Source organism: Micromys minutus (genome assembly GCF_963924665.1).
Source record: "Micromys minutus genome assembly, chromosome: 5".
Classification (NCBI taxonomy): domain Eukaryota; kingdom Metazoa; phylum Chordata; class Mammalia; order Rodentia; family Muridae; genus Micromys; species Micromys minutus.
The window spans coordinates 57,827,315-57,843,210 of record NC_137974.1 but is presented as its reverse complement, the minus strand read 5'-3'; the positions used below and the strand labels follow the sequence as shown (position 1 = coordinate 57,843,210).

Genomic DNA, 15,896 nt, shown 5'->3' with positions numbered 1-15,896 from the left:
CTCTACACTAGGAGTGGAGGGGTGTCTTTGGCAGACACACATCTGGAGGAGGAGGCACAGAGACGTCCTCCCATCCATGATGGGGGCAGGGCGGAGAGTGAGAGGTCAGTGAAGACTTCCAGCTGCTGGCTATGCTGAAAGAGAGGGGGTGGTCTCAAGGATAAAGCAAAGGCCTGAAAGTACAGTGGGATAGAAAATTTAAGAAAGGGAGTGATCGATATTACAGGTCCATAGGAGAATTAAAAAAAAAAAAAAAAAAAAAAAAAAAAAGGTTAAAACGTGAGTGTTACAAAGCCCAGGTTAAGGGTCTGAGAGTCGGAGTTTTCCTTCCAAGATAGAGAAACTATCGTGGACTTCTGTTACTGAAACTATTTAAGTCTGACTCATCTGTGTGGTGCACACATTTAATTCTAGCTATTCCTGAGACTGAGGCAGGAGAATTGCCCGGAGTTCAAGACCAACCTGAGCTATGTAGTGAGTGCCAAGCCAGCCAGAACTGTATAGCAAGACCAGTCAAAAAGAAAATTATTCAAACATAGGGGGCAGGCGAGATGGCTCAGCGATTAAGAGCACTGGCTGCTCTTCTAGAGGTTCAATTCCCAGCACCCACATGGCAGATCACAGCTGTCTTTAACGCCAGTTCCAGGTGATTTAACATCTTCACAGACATACATGTAGGCAAAACACCAATGTGCATAAAAATAAATCTAAACAATTATCCAAATAAAAAGTCTGTCTGCCTGTGCCTGCAAACATGGTCCATTCTCTGGTGTTGGTACTTGTTGTGGCTGGTTTGGTGTCAACTTGACACCAACTAGAGGCATCAGAGAGTCAATTAGTGATCAAGGGGGGAGGCCCAACCCATTGTGGGTGATGCCATCCCTGTGCAGGTGGTCCTGGGTTCTATAAGAAAGCAGGCTGAGCAAGTCAGGAGAGCATTCTGGTAAGCAGCACCTTCCATGGCCTCTACACCAGCTCCTGCCTCCAGGTTACTCCTGAGCATCTCCTGAGTTCCAGTCCTGACTTCCTTTGGTGGTGAACAGCAATGTGGAAGTGTAAGCTGAATAAACCCTTTTCCCCCCAACTTGCTTTTTGGTCATGGTGTTTCATCACAGCAATAAGTGCCCATCCCTCAGATTCTGAATACAGATTTAAAGGGGTCAAAGAGTAAAGAAAGCCACGGCAGTTGTGATAGTTTGTATACGATTGGCCTAGGGAGTGGCACTATTTGAAGGTATGACCTTATTGGAATAGGTTTGTAGATGTGGGTGTGGGCTTTAAGACCCTCATCCTAGCTGCCTAGAAGCCAGTATTCTCCTAGCAGCCTTCAGAGGAAGATGTAGAGCTCTCAGCTCTGCCTGCACCATGCCTGCCTGGATGCTGCCATGTTCCTGCCTTGATGATAATGGACTGAACCTCTGAACCTGTAAGCCAGCCCTAATTAAATGTTGTTCTCATAAGGGTTGCCTTGGTCATGGTGTCTGTTCACAGCAGTAAAACTCTAAGACAGAAGTGGTCTGAGGCTAGGTAATAGGGACTACATGTGGCAAGTCGCCCCAATCTGTGGACAAACATCTTGGTATGTTTAATGAAATGGGTTTCCTTTAGATGTTGTGAAGATAAAGTGATTGATTCATTGTACTGGTTTTTGAACAAATAAGCTAACAAGATGGGTGGCTCATTCCTGCAATACCCAGGAGGATCTCTAAAAGGGCTAGCCTAGTAATATAATAATGCGTGCCAGTGCACGCGCGCACACACACAAGATTAAGGACTGAGCCAAAAACTTAAAGACCTGAGTTCAAATCCCAGAACTCATGTCAAAAATTAAGCCAGCTTTGGTGGCCCATGCTTTTATCTATTTCAGTGCTAGGAAGAGACAGGCAGACGGCTAGGGACCTTGGTCACCTGGCAGCCTCCATTGGAGCAAGGAGCCATGCCACAACAATATGACTGGGCTAGTGACATGACTCTGGGTAAAGGCACTTACTGCCAGACCTGATTACTGAAGTCATCCTGAAGAAGATGGTGGGAGAAAAGACTCCACTCTCAGAAGTTGTTTTCTGTATCCACATACACCGTAGTCCATATATTCCCCCACACAGGCACAAATAAAGTGTAATAAACAATTTTAAATAAAAAACAAACTGGCCAGGCACACCTTTAGGTCCAGCACTCTGGATGCAGAAGCAGACAGATCTCTGAGTTCAAGGCCAGCCTGGTCTACAGAGTGAGCACCAGGACAGACAGGGCTTCACAGAGAAACCCTGTCTTTGAAAACCAGTAAATTAATTGAGTGGACAGACTCTGTGGGATGTCAAAGCTATCCTATGGCTGCCACACTCACGCAAAACATAAAGTTAAATATCAAGTATCAAAGTCTCAATTATCATAGGCTGGGAATGAATTAACTATGTAACTGAGAAAGACTTTGAACAAGTATTGCAATGGGCTAGAGCCACCACACCCCAGTTTTAGTATTGTTACATAGAACTCCCATTTGGGCTGGGTGAACTGGAATATGTCAGTAATCTCAGAACTCAGGAGGTGGAGGCATACCAATGTCTGTGAGTTCCAGGCCAGCCAGGACTACATAGTGAGACCCTTTCTCAAAACACACACACACACACACACACATACAATCAACAAAAACTAAAAGCCACCAACCACTTTTGTTTGCATTGTATAGAAGCTGAGCCATATATAAGTACAATTTTATAGGTCAAGAGGGTATAAAATTGATTTCATCTGCTTTATATGTGTGCTGGGTGACAATGTTCATTGCACTATTTACTATGAGTCACGGTCCAGAAGATGTTGAGAAATAGCAAGAGATTTGTAATATAGTATGTATATATGTGTACCAACACACATAATGTAGGTTTAGTCCCTAGGTCTCCAAAAATAGGAGCTAGTCTCCCTCCTCACCTCCATTTCATGAGTGTTTCCTTCCCTACTAATTTACACCACAGGCACTTAAACATATGGATGCATCAGCTTAAGAGGCAGAATAGGTCTGATAACACAAGTAGGTTCTGGAAGGGTTCAAGGGCCACAGATAGAGCAGGGAGGGGTAAGGTAGGGGTTGTCTAAGCAGCCCAATCTGAAATCATCGACCCTGTGGTTTCACCCTACCCTGCTTCCAAAGAATTCTGAGTCCTGTACTGTGAGGCAGTTCTCTATCTCATCCCCCATGGGAGGAATTTGGGGTGACACTACCCTATCCTCAGCTTTCTAGCCAAGGTGCTGCTCTTTCTCCTGGTTCACTGGATCCTGCCACAGCTTTCTTAGGAGGACTTCATTAACACTCATTCCTGTCACCACAGGAAAGGAGGGCTCCCACTAGGATCCCTATCATACTAGATGACTGCAGGTTCAGGGGCCAAAGCCATTGCTGATGTAGAATCAGAATTGGAATCCCACGTTGGAGAGATGGCTCAATGGTCAAGAGCACCGGCTGTTCTTGGAGAGAACTTAGGTTTGGTTCCCAGCACCTCTATGCCAACTCACAGCCATCTGTCACAACCAATTATTGGGCACACACTCTTCTGGTCAATGTAGGCATCAGGCACACGTGGTACACTGACAAACATGCAGGCATAATGCCCATGCACATACAAAAAATCTTTTTTTAAAAAATGGATTCATTGGTGTGGGAGACGTAGCAAAGTTTTAGAGTTCTTGCCTACTAGGCCAACATATAACAGGCAACATGGCATATACCTGGAAGCTCAGGGCTCTGGAGGTGGAAGCAAGACTATTAGGGAAAAAAGTTTAAGGCTATCCTTGGCTACATAATGAGTTAGAGGCCAGCCTGGAGTATATGAAGCCCTGAACTAAAATTTAGAGATGTGTTTTATTTGGATAATATAAAATTTATTTGGTGTTTTAAAAAATTACATTATTACATTTGTGTGTGTTCACCTGTGCATGTATGCACATCATAGTATGCAGGAGTTGGTTCCACATGGTAGCTCACAGTTCCAAGAAAGAGCCAATGGTTGCTTCTGGCCTCCTCGGGCACCAGGCATATGCATGGTACACAGACAGATAAAACACCCACACACAAAAAAAAATGTAAATGCCAATCATGGACTGGAAAGGGCTCCATGGTTAAAAGTGCTCACTGCCTTTCTAGAGGATCGGAGTTGGGATCCCAGCATCCATGTTGGGTGGCTTACTAGCTTCAAGAAATTTAGCACCCTCTTCACAAGTCTGCATTCACAGGTACACACACACACACACGAGTAAATCCTGACTCTTATTTCATGTGCATTGATATTTTGCCTGTGTGTTTGTGTGTGTGTGTCAGATCCTCTGGACCTGGAGTTACAGCCAGTTGTGTTCTGCCATGTAGGTACTGCTGAGCCATCTCTCCAGTCTAAGAAAGAAAATCTTTAAAAATTATTGACATACGGGCTGGAAAGAGCTTAGCAGTCACTGGCTGCTCTTGCAGAGGACCTGGGTTCAGTTCCCAGCACCCACATGGCAACTCACAGTCATCTGTACCCCAGCTCCAGGAGATCCAATGCCATCTTTTTTTTTTTTTTTTTTTTTTTTTTTTTAAAGAATTCTTCATTTCTTTCATGTACATTGTAGGTGTCTTCAGACACACCAGAAAAGGGCATCTGGATCCCATTACAGATGGTTGTGAACCACCATGTGGGTGCTGGAATTAAACTCAAGACCTCTGGAAGAGCAGTCAGTGCTGAACCACCTATCCAGCCCCCAGTGCCATCTTCTGGCTCTGTACATATACATGCCGGTCACACACCCATATACAAAAAAAGTTAAAAAGGGCCTTTAATCCCAGCACTTGGTGAGGAGCAAGAGGCAAGTGAATCTATGAGTTTGAGACCAGCCTGATTTACATACCATGTTTTGAGACAGCTAAACTATATAACAGAGATTGTCACCAAAAGAAAAAAAAAGTCACAATATCTTTCATGCTGAGGTAGAGGGACTTAGGTTACACAGCTGAAAGGAAATCATGAGCTAGTGTGCCCAGGAAAATTCTGGAAAACCATGCTGCAAACACTAACAGTGCTTAGCTCTAGATTAGGTTTGAGACAGTAGGCACCTTATGTAGGTGCCTACCATCGGATGGTTTTGACGACCAGAATTACACTTTGATGTATTTTTTTTTCTCTTGTATTCAAGCAAAACTGAAGAAAGTGCACAGAGCTGGGTCAAATGGATTTTGATGCTGGCTGCACAGAAAACCAGGGTGAGTTAAAATTTTGAATTGGACATAGCTGCACATGCCTGTCATCCCAGCACTTGGGAAGTAGAGGCAGGCTGATCAGGAGTTCAAGACTAACCTTAGCGAATCTCCTAGCACTGGTACCCTTCAGAGATAGGAAAGTTAGTGAAGAGAGGTAACCTCTATTTCGGTCCAAACAGGCAGAGGGAAGGACAGAACACCAAGAAAACAATGGCGAAGCTTGAGGTGAAGGTCAGGGAAAGATGATACATTTTATGTAGCTGAAGATGGCCTTGAACTTTGTTCGAGTAGCTTTTATTCTTTTTGTTTATGGGTGTTTTCCATGCTTGTATGTCTGTGTTCTATGTGTATGCCTGGTCCCCATGTAGGCAGACACCCTAGAACCGGGGTTGCAGACAGTGGTGAGCAGCCAAGTGGGTACTTGGGAGTTAAGTCTGGGTGCCCTGGGAGAGCGGCCAGTGTACACTCTTAATGGCTAAACCATCTGTCAAGACTCTGCGCTTGATCCCCCTGCCTCTACCCCCCCCCCCAGATTCTGGGAGTACAGAAATGTATCTCCATACCTGATTTATGTTTGGGGATCAAAATGAGTGCTTTGTGCATGTCAAGAAAGTACTTCATTAACTGGGTGGTCTGCAGTCTTCTTTCCCGATCTTTTGACAGACTATGTAGCTCCGGCAGGCCTGGGGAGCTCACAATCCTCTACCCTGTCTCCTAAGGTACTTACTTTCCTAACACATATACATACATTACATATATACATGTGTGTGTAATCCTAATATATACAATATGAGGAAATATGTATTAAAAACACATATAAATTTACATTCTCTCTATATATTTCCTGATATGTATGCATATATTTTATGCAGCCATCACCAAAAGATATATATGCATGTATGTATTAAAAATAATAAATATTTATGTATTTTATGTATACTGGTGTTTGGTCTGAATGTATATGTGCCATATATGTGCCTGATACCTGAGGAGGGAAGAGGGCGGGGTCTAATACTCTAGAACTAGAAACGGAGAAGGTTTTGAAGCCCATGTGGGTGCTAAGAATTGAGCCCGGGCCCTCTGCAAGATCAACAAAGAAGAATCTTAACCAACGAGCCATTTCCCAGCTTATTTTGCGTGGGAGTGGGTGGTTCAAGATGGCTTCTCTGTGTAACAGGCCTGGCTGTCCCAAACAGCTTTGTAGACCAGGACTGCCCCTCACTCACAGAGATCCCTCTGCCTCTGCCTCCTGAGTGCTAGAATTAAAGTATGGCCACCACAGCTCCCGGCTCATTATTATTATTTTTTTTTTTTAGTGTTCTTCTTTTCAAGATTTTTATTCATGTGAGAGCCTGTTTTACCTGCATATAAGTATGTGTGTGCCTGCTGTCCACTTTTGGCACACTGGTGCCAAAGGACAGTGTTCCATCCCCTGAACTGGAGTTACAGCCAATTGTAATCCTCAGCAAGAGCAGCTAGTGCTCTTAGCTACTAAGCCATTTCTCCAGCTCCTGGCCTTCCTAATTTCATAGTCAGGGACTCAGAGCCTGCCTATGTCATTGTCCCCTTTTCTGGCTCTCCATGTCTACCATACTGCTACACTCCTGGCCTGGGTGGCAAAGACATCTGAGAACAGAGCGCAGAACCAGCATCTATGGGATGTCCCATCCACATCCTACTATATGTCAAGAAGTCACATCCTTACTTCTGATCAGCAAAGAGAAGGAAACAAAGAACCCCATTCATGAACAAAGGTGGTGAAGAGTCTGAAACACAGGCTGTAAAAAAAAGGCTTCTTTATTGAGAGCAGCTGAGTGTAAAAAAAACAAAAACAAAAAACAAAAAACAAAACAAAACCATAAAACAATCAAACAACAACAACAATAAGAGTATGAGGCAGGGGTGGCCCTCCCTCCCTACTTCCTCTAGGGTCCACCCAGACCTCCCCACGCCCACCCACCCCCACGCTGCAATTACATACAAAGGCCGCCCATGGCGCATACAAAAGGGGCGGGTTATAAGTGTCAAAAGCTCCCAAGAACACTTCTTCATCTGCCAGGCACTTAGGGTGAGGAAAGGAGACTGAGCCAGGGGTCTGGCTTAGCGTGAACAAGCCCACCGTGAGGAGGATTCCACTGCTGTGTCCTTCACAACCTGCTAGGTGCCCCCAGGTGGGACCCATGGGCCAAGAGGCTTGTTGGTCCTGTGTGCCCAGAGTTATCCTGGAACTTTGAGTATATCTGTGTACTAAGGAAGTCCCCCAAACCTAGCTCAGCCCCAGCCCAGCCCTCCCAGGCAATATTGGCAGATTAGCGGCAGAGCTGACCTGGCCAAAAGAAATCTCAGGCCAGAAATTGGGATTACCTGAGGTACCCATACTGTCCCTGATAAGGGAAGGGGTCACAAAGAAAGATGCCCAGCACAAGGTCCTAGTCACCCAGCCTGGGTTAAATCAGCCTCCCCAATGCCTGAGGCAAAGAGAAACACCTAGGCACTGCCAGCCCTCAGCAATGCCTGCTGTGCTTGGGCTGGGACCCCAGGGCCAAGGACAGGGTTATCTTGCCCCTCATGCTACAGGCTCCCCTCAAGAGGGGTTCTTCCCTGCCCACGCCATCCTGAGGGGACAGCCTGCAAGGCTCCCTCACTGCTTGCTGTCTGCAGGGCTGTCTCCCAAGGTGCTGGCAATCTCGCTGAAGGAGGGCCGGTCCTTGGGGTTCAGGGCCCAGCATCGCTGCATCAGCCGGTAGAGCTTAGACGGGCAGCCTTCAGGCTGTGGGAGTCGAGCCTTCCCAGCCTGCAAGTCTGTGGAACACACATGGGGTAGCATTAGCCCACATGTTTAACAGCTTTGTCAATACCTGCTGGGGCATGAGGTTCCCATGGCGCTCACTCAAGAACTGGTCTGTTCTGGGGAGTACTGGTCAGTGATGGGTGGGCACCACATTTTAAGAGTATGGCAAAGCTCTTAGAAGACAAAGATTAACTCAGATCCCCAGTTCTCTCCAGCTGGTAGGCAGGGTCCCTCTTGCAGCTCAAGCAACTGGCAGCCGAAAGAGACACTGGGGATAAGTATTACCCAGTATGAAAGTATCCCAACAGAGTGATTTTGTGCTTTTCAAAAACTAGGGACTGAACCCAGGGCTTGTCATATGCCAGCTGTGGTGGTTTGTATATGCTTGCCCCAGGAAGTGGCACTATTAGAAGGGGTGGCCTTGTTGGAAGGTGTGTCACTGTGGGAGTGGGCTTGAAGACCCTCTTCCTAGCTGCCTGAGGATGACAAGTCTTGCTCCTGGCTTCCTTTGGATGAAGATGTAGAACTCTCAGCTCCTCCTGCACCAGGCCTGCCTGGATGCTGTCATGCTCCTGCCTTGATGATGATGGACTGAACCTCTGAGCCTGTAAGCCAGCCCCAATTAAATGTTGTCTTTTATAAGACTTGCATTGGTCATGGTGTCTGTTCACAGCAGTAAAACCTTAACGAAGACACCAGCCAAGGCTTTATCATTTCTTATACAACCTGAGCCTGTTTTTCAGTATTTTTAAAAATGAGTTATTTATTGGTGTGTGTGTGTGTGTGTGTGTGTGTGTGTGTGTGTGTGTGTATGTGCGTGCGCATGACAGTTGGGAAGATCTGGTTCTCTCCTTCCACTACGTGAGTCTTGAGGATTGAACTCGGATCATCAGGCTTGATGTCAAGTACCTCAACCTGCTGAGCCACCTTACTGGCCTGTAACATATTTTTAACACCCAGAGTTCTATTGACATAATTGCTAAGTGCCAGAGGAGGTAGGCTTGATTGCCCTGGAGGCTGAGCAAGCAGAGGCAGGATGGAGAAAAGTGAGGGTTATATCAGGAGCACAGCTACTTACCTGCCAGCACCTCATCATCTGCCTGTCCACCATGGGGCATCTCTCCATGAGTGAACACTTCCCACATGAGCACACCAAAGGCCCAGACATCAGACTTAGTGGAGAAGTCACCCTCTAGGACAGCCTCTGGGGACATCCAACGCAAAGGTACCCAGGCCTGGCGGAAGTGGTAGTATTCACTGCAACGGAGAAGTAACACAAACTAGGTCAGAGAAGGCCAAGGCCCAGGAGCCCACCTCATCTCAAACTAGGGCTCTCCCCGGCTGGGCCAGTCTTTTCCAAAGAAGAACTCAAAGGACTTGAGAATACGTATGCTAAGCGCAGGAGTATGCTGGATTAACTCTGGATGTGGATGCATTTGAGTGAGGTTTGATAGTTTAAAAATTCCAGTAAGAGGGGGCTGGATGACTCGTGGGTTAAGAGCTCTGGCTGCTCGTCTTGAGGTCTCAGGTTCAATTTTCAGCAACCACACTGGTACATACATGCACATGAAATACCCATCCATACAAAACTTATATATATATATATATATATATATATATATATGTATATATACACACACACAATATAAATATGTATTATATTTATATTATTATAAATATATAGAATATAAATAAATATATTTATTCTATTTAGATGAGTTGGAAAGATGGCTCAGAGGTAAAGAGCACTGGCTACTCTTCTACAAGACCTGGGTTCAATCCCCAGGGCCCTCATGGTAGCTCACAACCACCTCTAACTCTAGTCCCTGGGGCTTTGATGACCTCTTCCAAACTCCTCAGGTACTAGGCACGTGCATGGTGCATAGATACACCTATTGGCAAACACTCATAAAACAACATAAAGAACAACCCAGGACTGGTGATACAAGCCTGTAATCCCAGCTACTTGAAAGGCTGAGGCAGGTGGATCATGAGTTTAAGGCTTACTTAAGCTATAGAGTGAGTTCAATGCCAGCCTGAGCTTAGCAAGATCCTGTTTCAAATTTTTAAAAACCGATTAATGAATAAATAAGTAAACAAATCTCTTAAGGGGGGGCGCTGGAGAGATGGCTCAGTGGTTAAGAGCACTGACTGTTCTTCTAGAGGTCCTGAGTTCAAATCCCAGCAACCACATGGTGGCTCACAACCATCTGTAATGTGATCTGATGCCCTCTTCTGGTGTGTCTAAAGACAGCAACAGTGTACTAAAAAAAAATATGAATAAATAAATAAATAAATAAATAAATAAATTTTTTTAGAAAAAATTGAGGGCTGGAGAGATGGCTCAGCCATTAAAGGTTAGGCTCATAACACCCCCCAAATTCATAGGGCTATATGTGAGACCTTGCGTTTGATCCCAACACTGAAAAAATATATAAATATTAATTAAAAAGTAGAAAAGGCTTTATTTATTAGCAATAAAGTATGACCAAAGCAATAGTTGGATAAACAGGGGTAAGCTGAAACTGGGGTGACTGGGAATTCCCCCAAGGTGGCATCTTTGGCAACCTAGAACATTCTCTGACCACAATGGGTAAGCTCAAAGGTTCAATCTTCAGAGTAACAGTTCCTGAATTACAAAAACTTACAGAGCACAGTTAATGACATACAAACTAGCTACAAATATTCTCTTTTTCACCAACCTCTAAACCCAACCACTCTAGGTTTATAATACAGGGCTGTCTTCTGTTTTGCTTTGTTTTAGTTTTACAAGGCAGGATTTCTCTGTATAACCCTGGTTGTCGTAGAACTCACTCTGTAGACCACGCTGCCCTCGAACTCAGATCCCACCTGCCTCTGCTTCCCAAGTGCTGGGATTAAAGGCTTATGATAATTGTTTTTTAATTACTACAGAAAATTCATAGCCAGCAGCAACTTGGGGTCACTTCTGGGAACCCACTGTGCCTTTAGAAAGCAGAAGGTTAGGCTCTAGCCCCCCTCCCCCACTCCCCTGTATTGTTCTGCTAAGCAGCCATGAAGCCCTTTGCTACCCCCTTCACAAACTACATCTGCCTTGTCTCCCCCAGACCCCCTTGGGAAGGAACGAAAGCACACTCCCCCCCAAGCCCATCTACCTGTTGTATACATCCTTGCTGAGGCCCAGTGCAGACACCTTCACCTGCCTCTGGGCACTGACCAGGCAGTTGCGAGCAGCTAAGTCCTTGTGCACAAAGCGGTTGTTGGACAAGTGCTCCATGCCCAGGGCCACCTGGGAACACAGGGCCACCTGATGAGAGAGAACAGCTTGTGAGAACAACCCAGGACTAGGGATGAAGGGGACCACCCAGTATTCCTTTCCCTTGTCTCCATTACTCCAGGTGCCCCTGGAGCACTGCTTAGGAAACCCCAAACACCACAGCCTCAGCTACCTTCTCCAGAAAAAGACTAGAGTAGCTGCTTCCCTAGGCTGTTGGAAGGTTTAATTACGTGCGATTAAGCGGCTGTGAAGATCTCTCAGTGGGCCAAGTGTCTGTTGTACAAGAAGGAGCATCTGAGTTTGGATCGAAGAACCCATGTAGAGGGCTCATTGGCCAGCTGGGCCAGCCAATCAGTAAGTTCAGTGAGAGGCCCTGGATGGATCAGGCCTTTAACCCCAGTCCTCAGGAGACAGAGGCAGAACAACATATCACATCCCCTGGAACTGGACTTTCAAGCAGTTTGGATATGAACCACTCACTGTCCTGTGTTCAGAGAGCCAAACTCAAGTCCTCTGGAGCAGCAAATGATGCTGGGCCTTCGCTCCAGCCCTGTGTTAACACTTTCAAATACCAGGCAAGCACTAAATGTTATGCATAAAAGCTCCTGGTAAAATATACCAAGGCTGGCCAAGATAGGATTCCTGGCAAGGAAGGCAGACTATAAGTCGGATGGTGGTGGCGTACATACACACTTGGGAGGCAGGGGCAGGAGAAGCTCGAGGCCAGCCTGGTCTACAGAACAAGTTCCAGGACAGCCAAGGCTACACAGAGAAACCCTGTCTTGTAAAACTAAACCCAAAACAAAACATAGCACCCAAGAGAGCTAAAACCTGTAAAACTGTTCTTGAAGGTGGTTACAACCACAAAGGTGCTCTATGCTATAGAAAAAAAATTTTACAGAATATTGTAAACTTGAGAGTACTGGTGGAGATACATGATTCTGGGCTATCAATGGCTCGAAGACAAAGGCACTTGTCACCAAGCCTGATGATCTGAGTTTATTATCTGGGATGCTCACGGTGGAAGAACACCAACTTTTTAAAGATGTCCTCTGACCGCTGCAAGCAAGAATGTATGCAGATACATATAGAAACACTAATAAATAAGCAATAAACAAAAGTTTAACAGAAAAAGCTGAACCTTGAACCTCTACTGCCTCATCTAAATGGCAGAAGTAAATGTTAAAAGACAGGCCCAGCAGGATTCTTCTTACAAAAATAGGACAAGGCTGTGGGGAATGGCTCAGCAGGAGAATGTCTGTTTAATCTTAAATATTAAAAAGAAAGGAATTTCCTCTAGCTATCTAGATGTGTTGGAATGCAGAAACAGCCACACAAGCCTGAGACCTGATCGAGATCCCCAGAGCCTATGGTGAAGGAGAAACTGGCATGTGTGGGCCACAGCCACACACACACAATAATTAATAACATCAAACTCTAAAAAAGTATAAATAACTAAATACACATACATAACTAAAAAATGAAGAGGGCCCCTTCAACCTCTGGACAAGTAACTGGCTCGCTGATTGCTTCCTCTACTGTAGAGATTCACTTAGAACCCCTAAGGGAGAAGTCATCAACCACAGAATATAGTCATGGAGGAACAAAAGTAAGATGGCGGCTGGAGAGGTGGCTGCTGGGTAAAGGCAAGCCCGAGGACCTGCAGCCCACATAAAGGTGGAAGGAGAGAGCTGATTCATAAAGCTGTCCTCTGACCAACATACTCTTTTCCTCAGACTGGCATGAACCTCACGGTATAGTGAACCTTCAAAGTCTGGAAATGTTTATACCACTGTCTCCAGAGTGCTAAGGCCACAGGTGTGAGCCGCCACACCTGGCTAAATCTGCTTTTTTTTTTTTTTTTAAATGTTTAAGAATTATTTTTAATTGTATGTGTGTGTATCTGTCTGTATGTGGGTCTATCTATGAGTGGGTCTCTGTGTGTCTGTCTGTGTATGCATCTCTTTATGTGTCTGTGTATGCATCTCTTTGTGTGTGATGTGTCTGTGTATGCATCTCTTTGTATGTGTGTGTGTGTGTGTGTGTGTGTGTGTGTACAGGTCTGTTTATGCTCTGTCTTTCTGTGCATGGATCTCTTAGTGTGTCTGTGTATGTATCACTCTGTGTGGGGGTCTCTTTGTCTGTCTGTGCCTGGATTTTGACATTCGAGCACAGGAACCTATGGAGGTCCGAAGCCTCAGATTCCCCTGGAGTTAGAGTTCCAGGAGGTTTGAGTCAACTCACTGGCTGGAAACTGAGCCTGGGTCCTGAGGAAGAGCAGTGAGCTCTCTTAACCTTTGAGCCATGTCTCTCAGCCCTCAGTCTGGACCTTTAAAGCAGTTCTGTCTGATATGAGTGCTGTCCTAGGAGGGTATGGAACCCAGTCTCTGAAGACTTCCTCATCGAACTGAAGACCAGATAGATGTAAAACCATGCAGGGCAGTGTGCAGCCAAGTGCTGATGGCTGTCAGAGCACCAGAGACATGACAGAGGTACCCAACTCCCTTCCTGTCTTGTTTTCTCATTGTGTTTTGGAGTCAGGGTCTCTGTACAGCACACACTGGTCTCGAACTCACTATGTATCTCTGACGGAATGTGGCTTCAAGGCAGGCCATCTTTTGCCCCAACTTCCCAAGTACTACATTTCAGACACAAAACACCATGCCTCGCTGCCAGCCTGCCTGTCCCTGTCCCAGACACTTACCTTGATCCTCTCTCCTGAAGCCATCCCCTTCCTGCCATTCAATGGCTTCCTGTCCTTGAGAACTGAACTCAAAGGCTTTCGTCAGGAAACCTTCTTTGTTAACCACAGCTGTCTGGCTACCTAAGGACCTGGATGTCTTCCACATCTCTCACTGAGGCCTCCCACTGGCTTCCCGTGTGTGTCATGCTTCAGTCCCTAAGGTCAAAGTCTCCACACACACATTAAAAAAACCCTAGGCCACGCCCAACCCTGGACTTGCGGTGCTTGCTGCTGCTTTTGCTGTGAGCCTCAGGCATGTGGGGGATTACTCTCAGAAGCCCCAACAATAAAGACAAGGGCCAGAGCATGAAGCCAGCGACATGACATCAAGCTACTTGCAGGCTACAGAGCTGGAACAAGCCGCTTAATCTCTCGACGAGGGCTCAGTTTCTTGGTTCATGAAATGGGGACAGGAAAACACCTCAGGGGACTGCTGTGCTAGCAAACACAGATGACATATTTACATAAGGCCTGGCTCTCAAGTAGTATCAAGTAGTGGAAGTGTGAGTGTGTCCTTGCTCGAGGCCTACTCTGGGGGATTCCCCCACCTTGATCTTACCTTCTGTTTGGTGCTGAGGGGCTGTGACTTCAATTTTTCATCCTTATTCTTGGAAATCCTCAGGAACTGTTTGAGATCTCCCTGAGGGAAGGGCCAAACACCTCTGTTGGTGACTAGCCCAGCTATGAGCTCTGAAGCATCAGACTAAGTCGGTGCTTGCAGAGTCCCCCTGGAGGACAGTGACAAGCCCTGACCTGAATGTGCGGACGTGTGTGCAAACACACACCCACACCCATACACCCACACACACACACACACACTGCTCAGAGGAAGACTGAGATGCTCACAGCAGCAGTGTAAAGACCAAGAAGACCAGGACTTAGCAAAGATGGAGAAAGCAGACACGGGGTGACCACAGGAATGATAACTTGGTGGCCACGCTGGTGCTCAGGATGACACCTGAGCCAGGAGAGGAACCAGGTGAGGGGACAGGAGGGGAAGTGAAAGGAGAGAAGGGAGGGAGAGAGGGTTGGGGGGGGGGGAAGGAGGTAGGAAGGAAAGAGAAAGGCAAGGAGAGGAGACAGGAAGGGAAGAGAGAAGGCCAGCCAGGTTCTGACAAGCTTGTTCTCAAGTGGTGGCAAGTCCTGAGGCAGAAAGAAGTAGCAAAGGAAACCGGTTGACAGGACCTGAAGGGCATCCAGGCAGGGTACAATGAAGCCCCAGAACGTAAAACTGACCTCCAGAAAGATGGGAGGAGCTTAACAGAGGTAAAGGCAAGGCGGGTACCGGAGAGCTGGGAGTCAGGATGCTCAGGAAGCAGGAGGCAAGCCTTGTGTGCGACCACCCAAAGCCAAGGCCCCTGTGGTGCCCTAGTCCCGGAACCCCTTCCCCACCAACACGCCACAACATACCAGGTCCACATACTCCAGCACCATGTAGTGAGGCTCAGCCTCCCGACACAGCCCCAGAAGTCGCACCACGTTGGCATGATTTAGCTTCCCGAACATCTCAAACTCCCTCCGGAAGTCCTGCTGCTGCTGTTCGTCCTTGTTCTGCAGGCTCTTCACAAGTACCAGGGTCTCTGCCACACCGTCCTCCAAGCCCTGCGCCTTTGCGAGGAACACCTCCCCAAACTCACTTTTCCCTGTGGGTAAAGATCCATGTTGATGAAGAAAGCCATTGAGTAAGAGAAGCAACTGTGGCCTTTCTTATGGTACAAGCTTTTGCCGCACCCAAGCCATGAGGCAGGTGACCCATTTCTCCAGCCACAAAAGTTTTGATAGACTTAAAAAACAAACAGACAACTCATCAGATGTATAATTTCTCAAAATTTTTCCCCTAGAAAAAAAACTAACTTTAGTTTTTAAAAAAATTTTTTTTCAG

The 15,896-nt window shown here is 46.3% G+C and overlaps 1 protein-coding gene across 1 annotated transcript in view; it reads right to left on the bottom strand.

The window, feature by feature from the left end:
• Nucleotides 1–7,865: 7,865 nt before the first annotated feature.
• Nucleotides 7,866–15,896, bottom strand: part of PTK7 (protein tyrosine kinase 7 (inactive)) — a gene marked incomplete at both ends in the record, with an annotated part of 64,993 nt that continues 56,962 nt past the window's right edge. The window contains 5 exons of the mRNA XM_080916615.1: nt 7,866–8,026; nt 9,094–9,272; nt 11,150–11,301; nt 14,574–14,654; nt 15,425–15,657. Coding sequence (XP_080772741.1) covers nt 7,866–8,026; nt 9,094–9,272; nt 11,150–11,301; nt 14,574–14,654; nt 15,425–15,657 — 806 coding nt within the window. The remainder of the gene's footprint in view (nt 8,027–9,093; nt 9,273–11,149; nt 11,302–14,573; nt 14,655–15,424; nt 15,658–15,896) is intronic.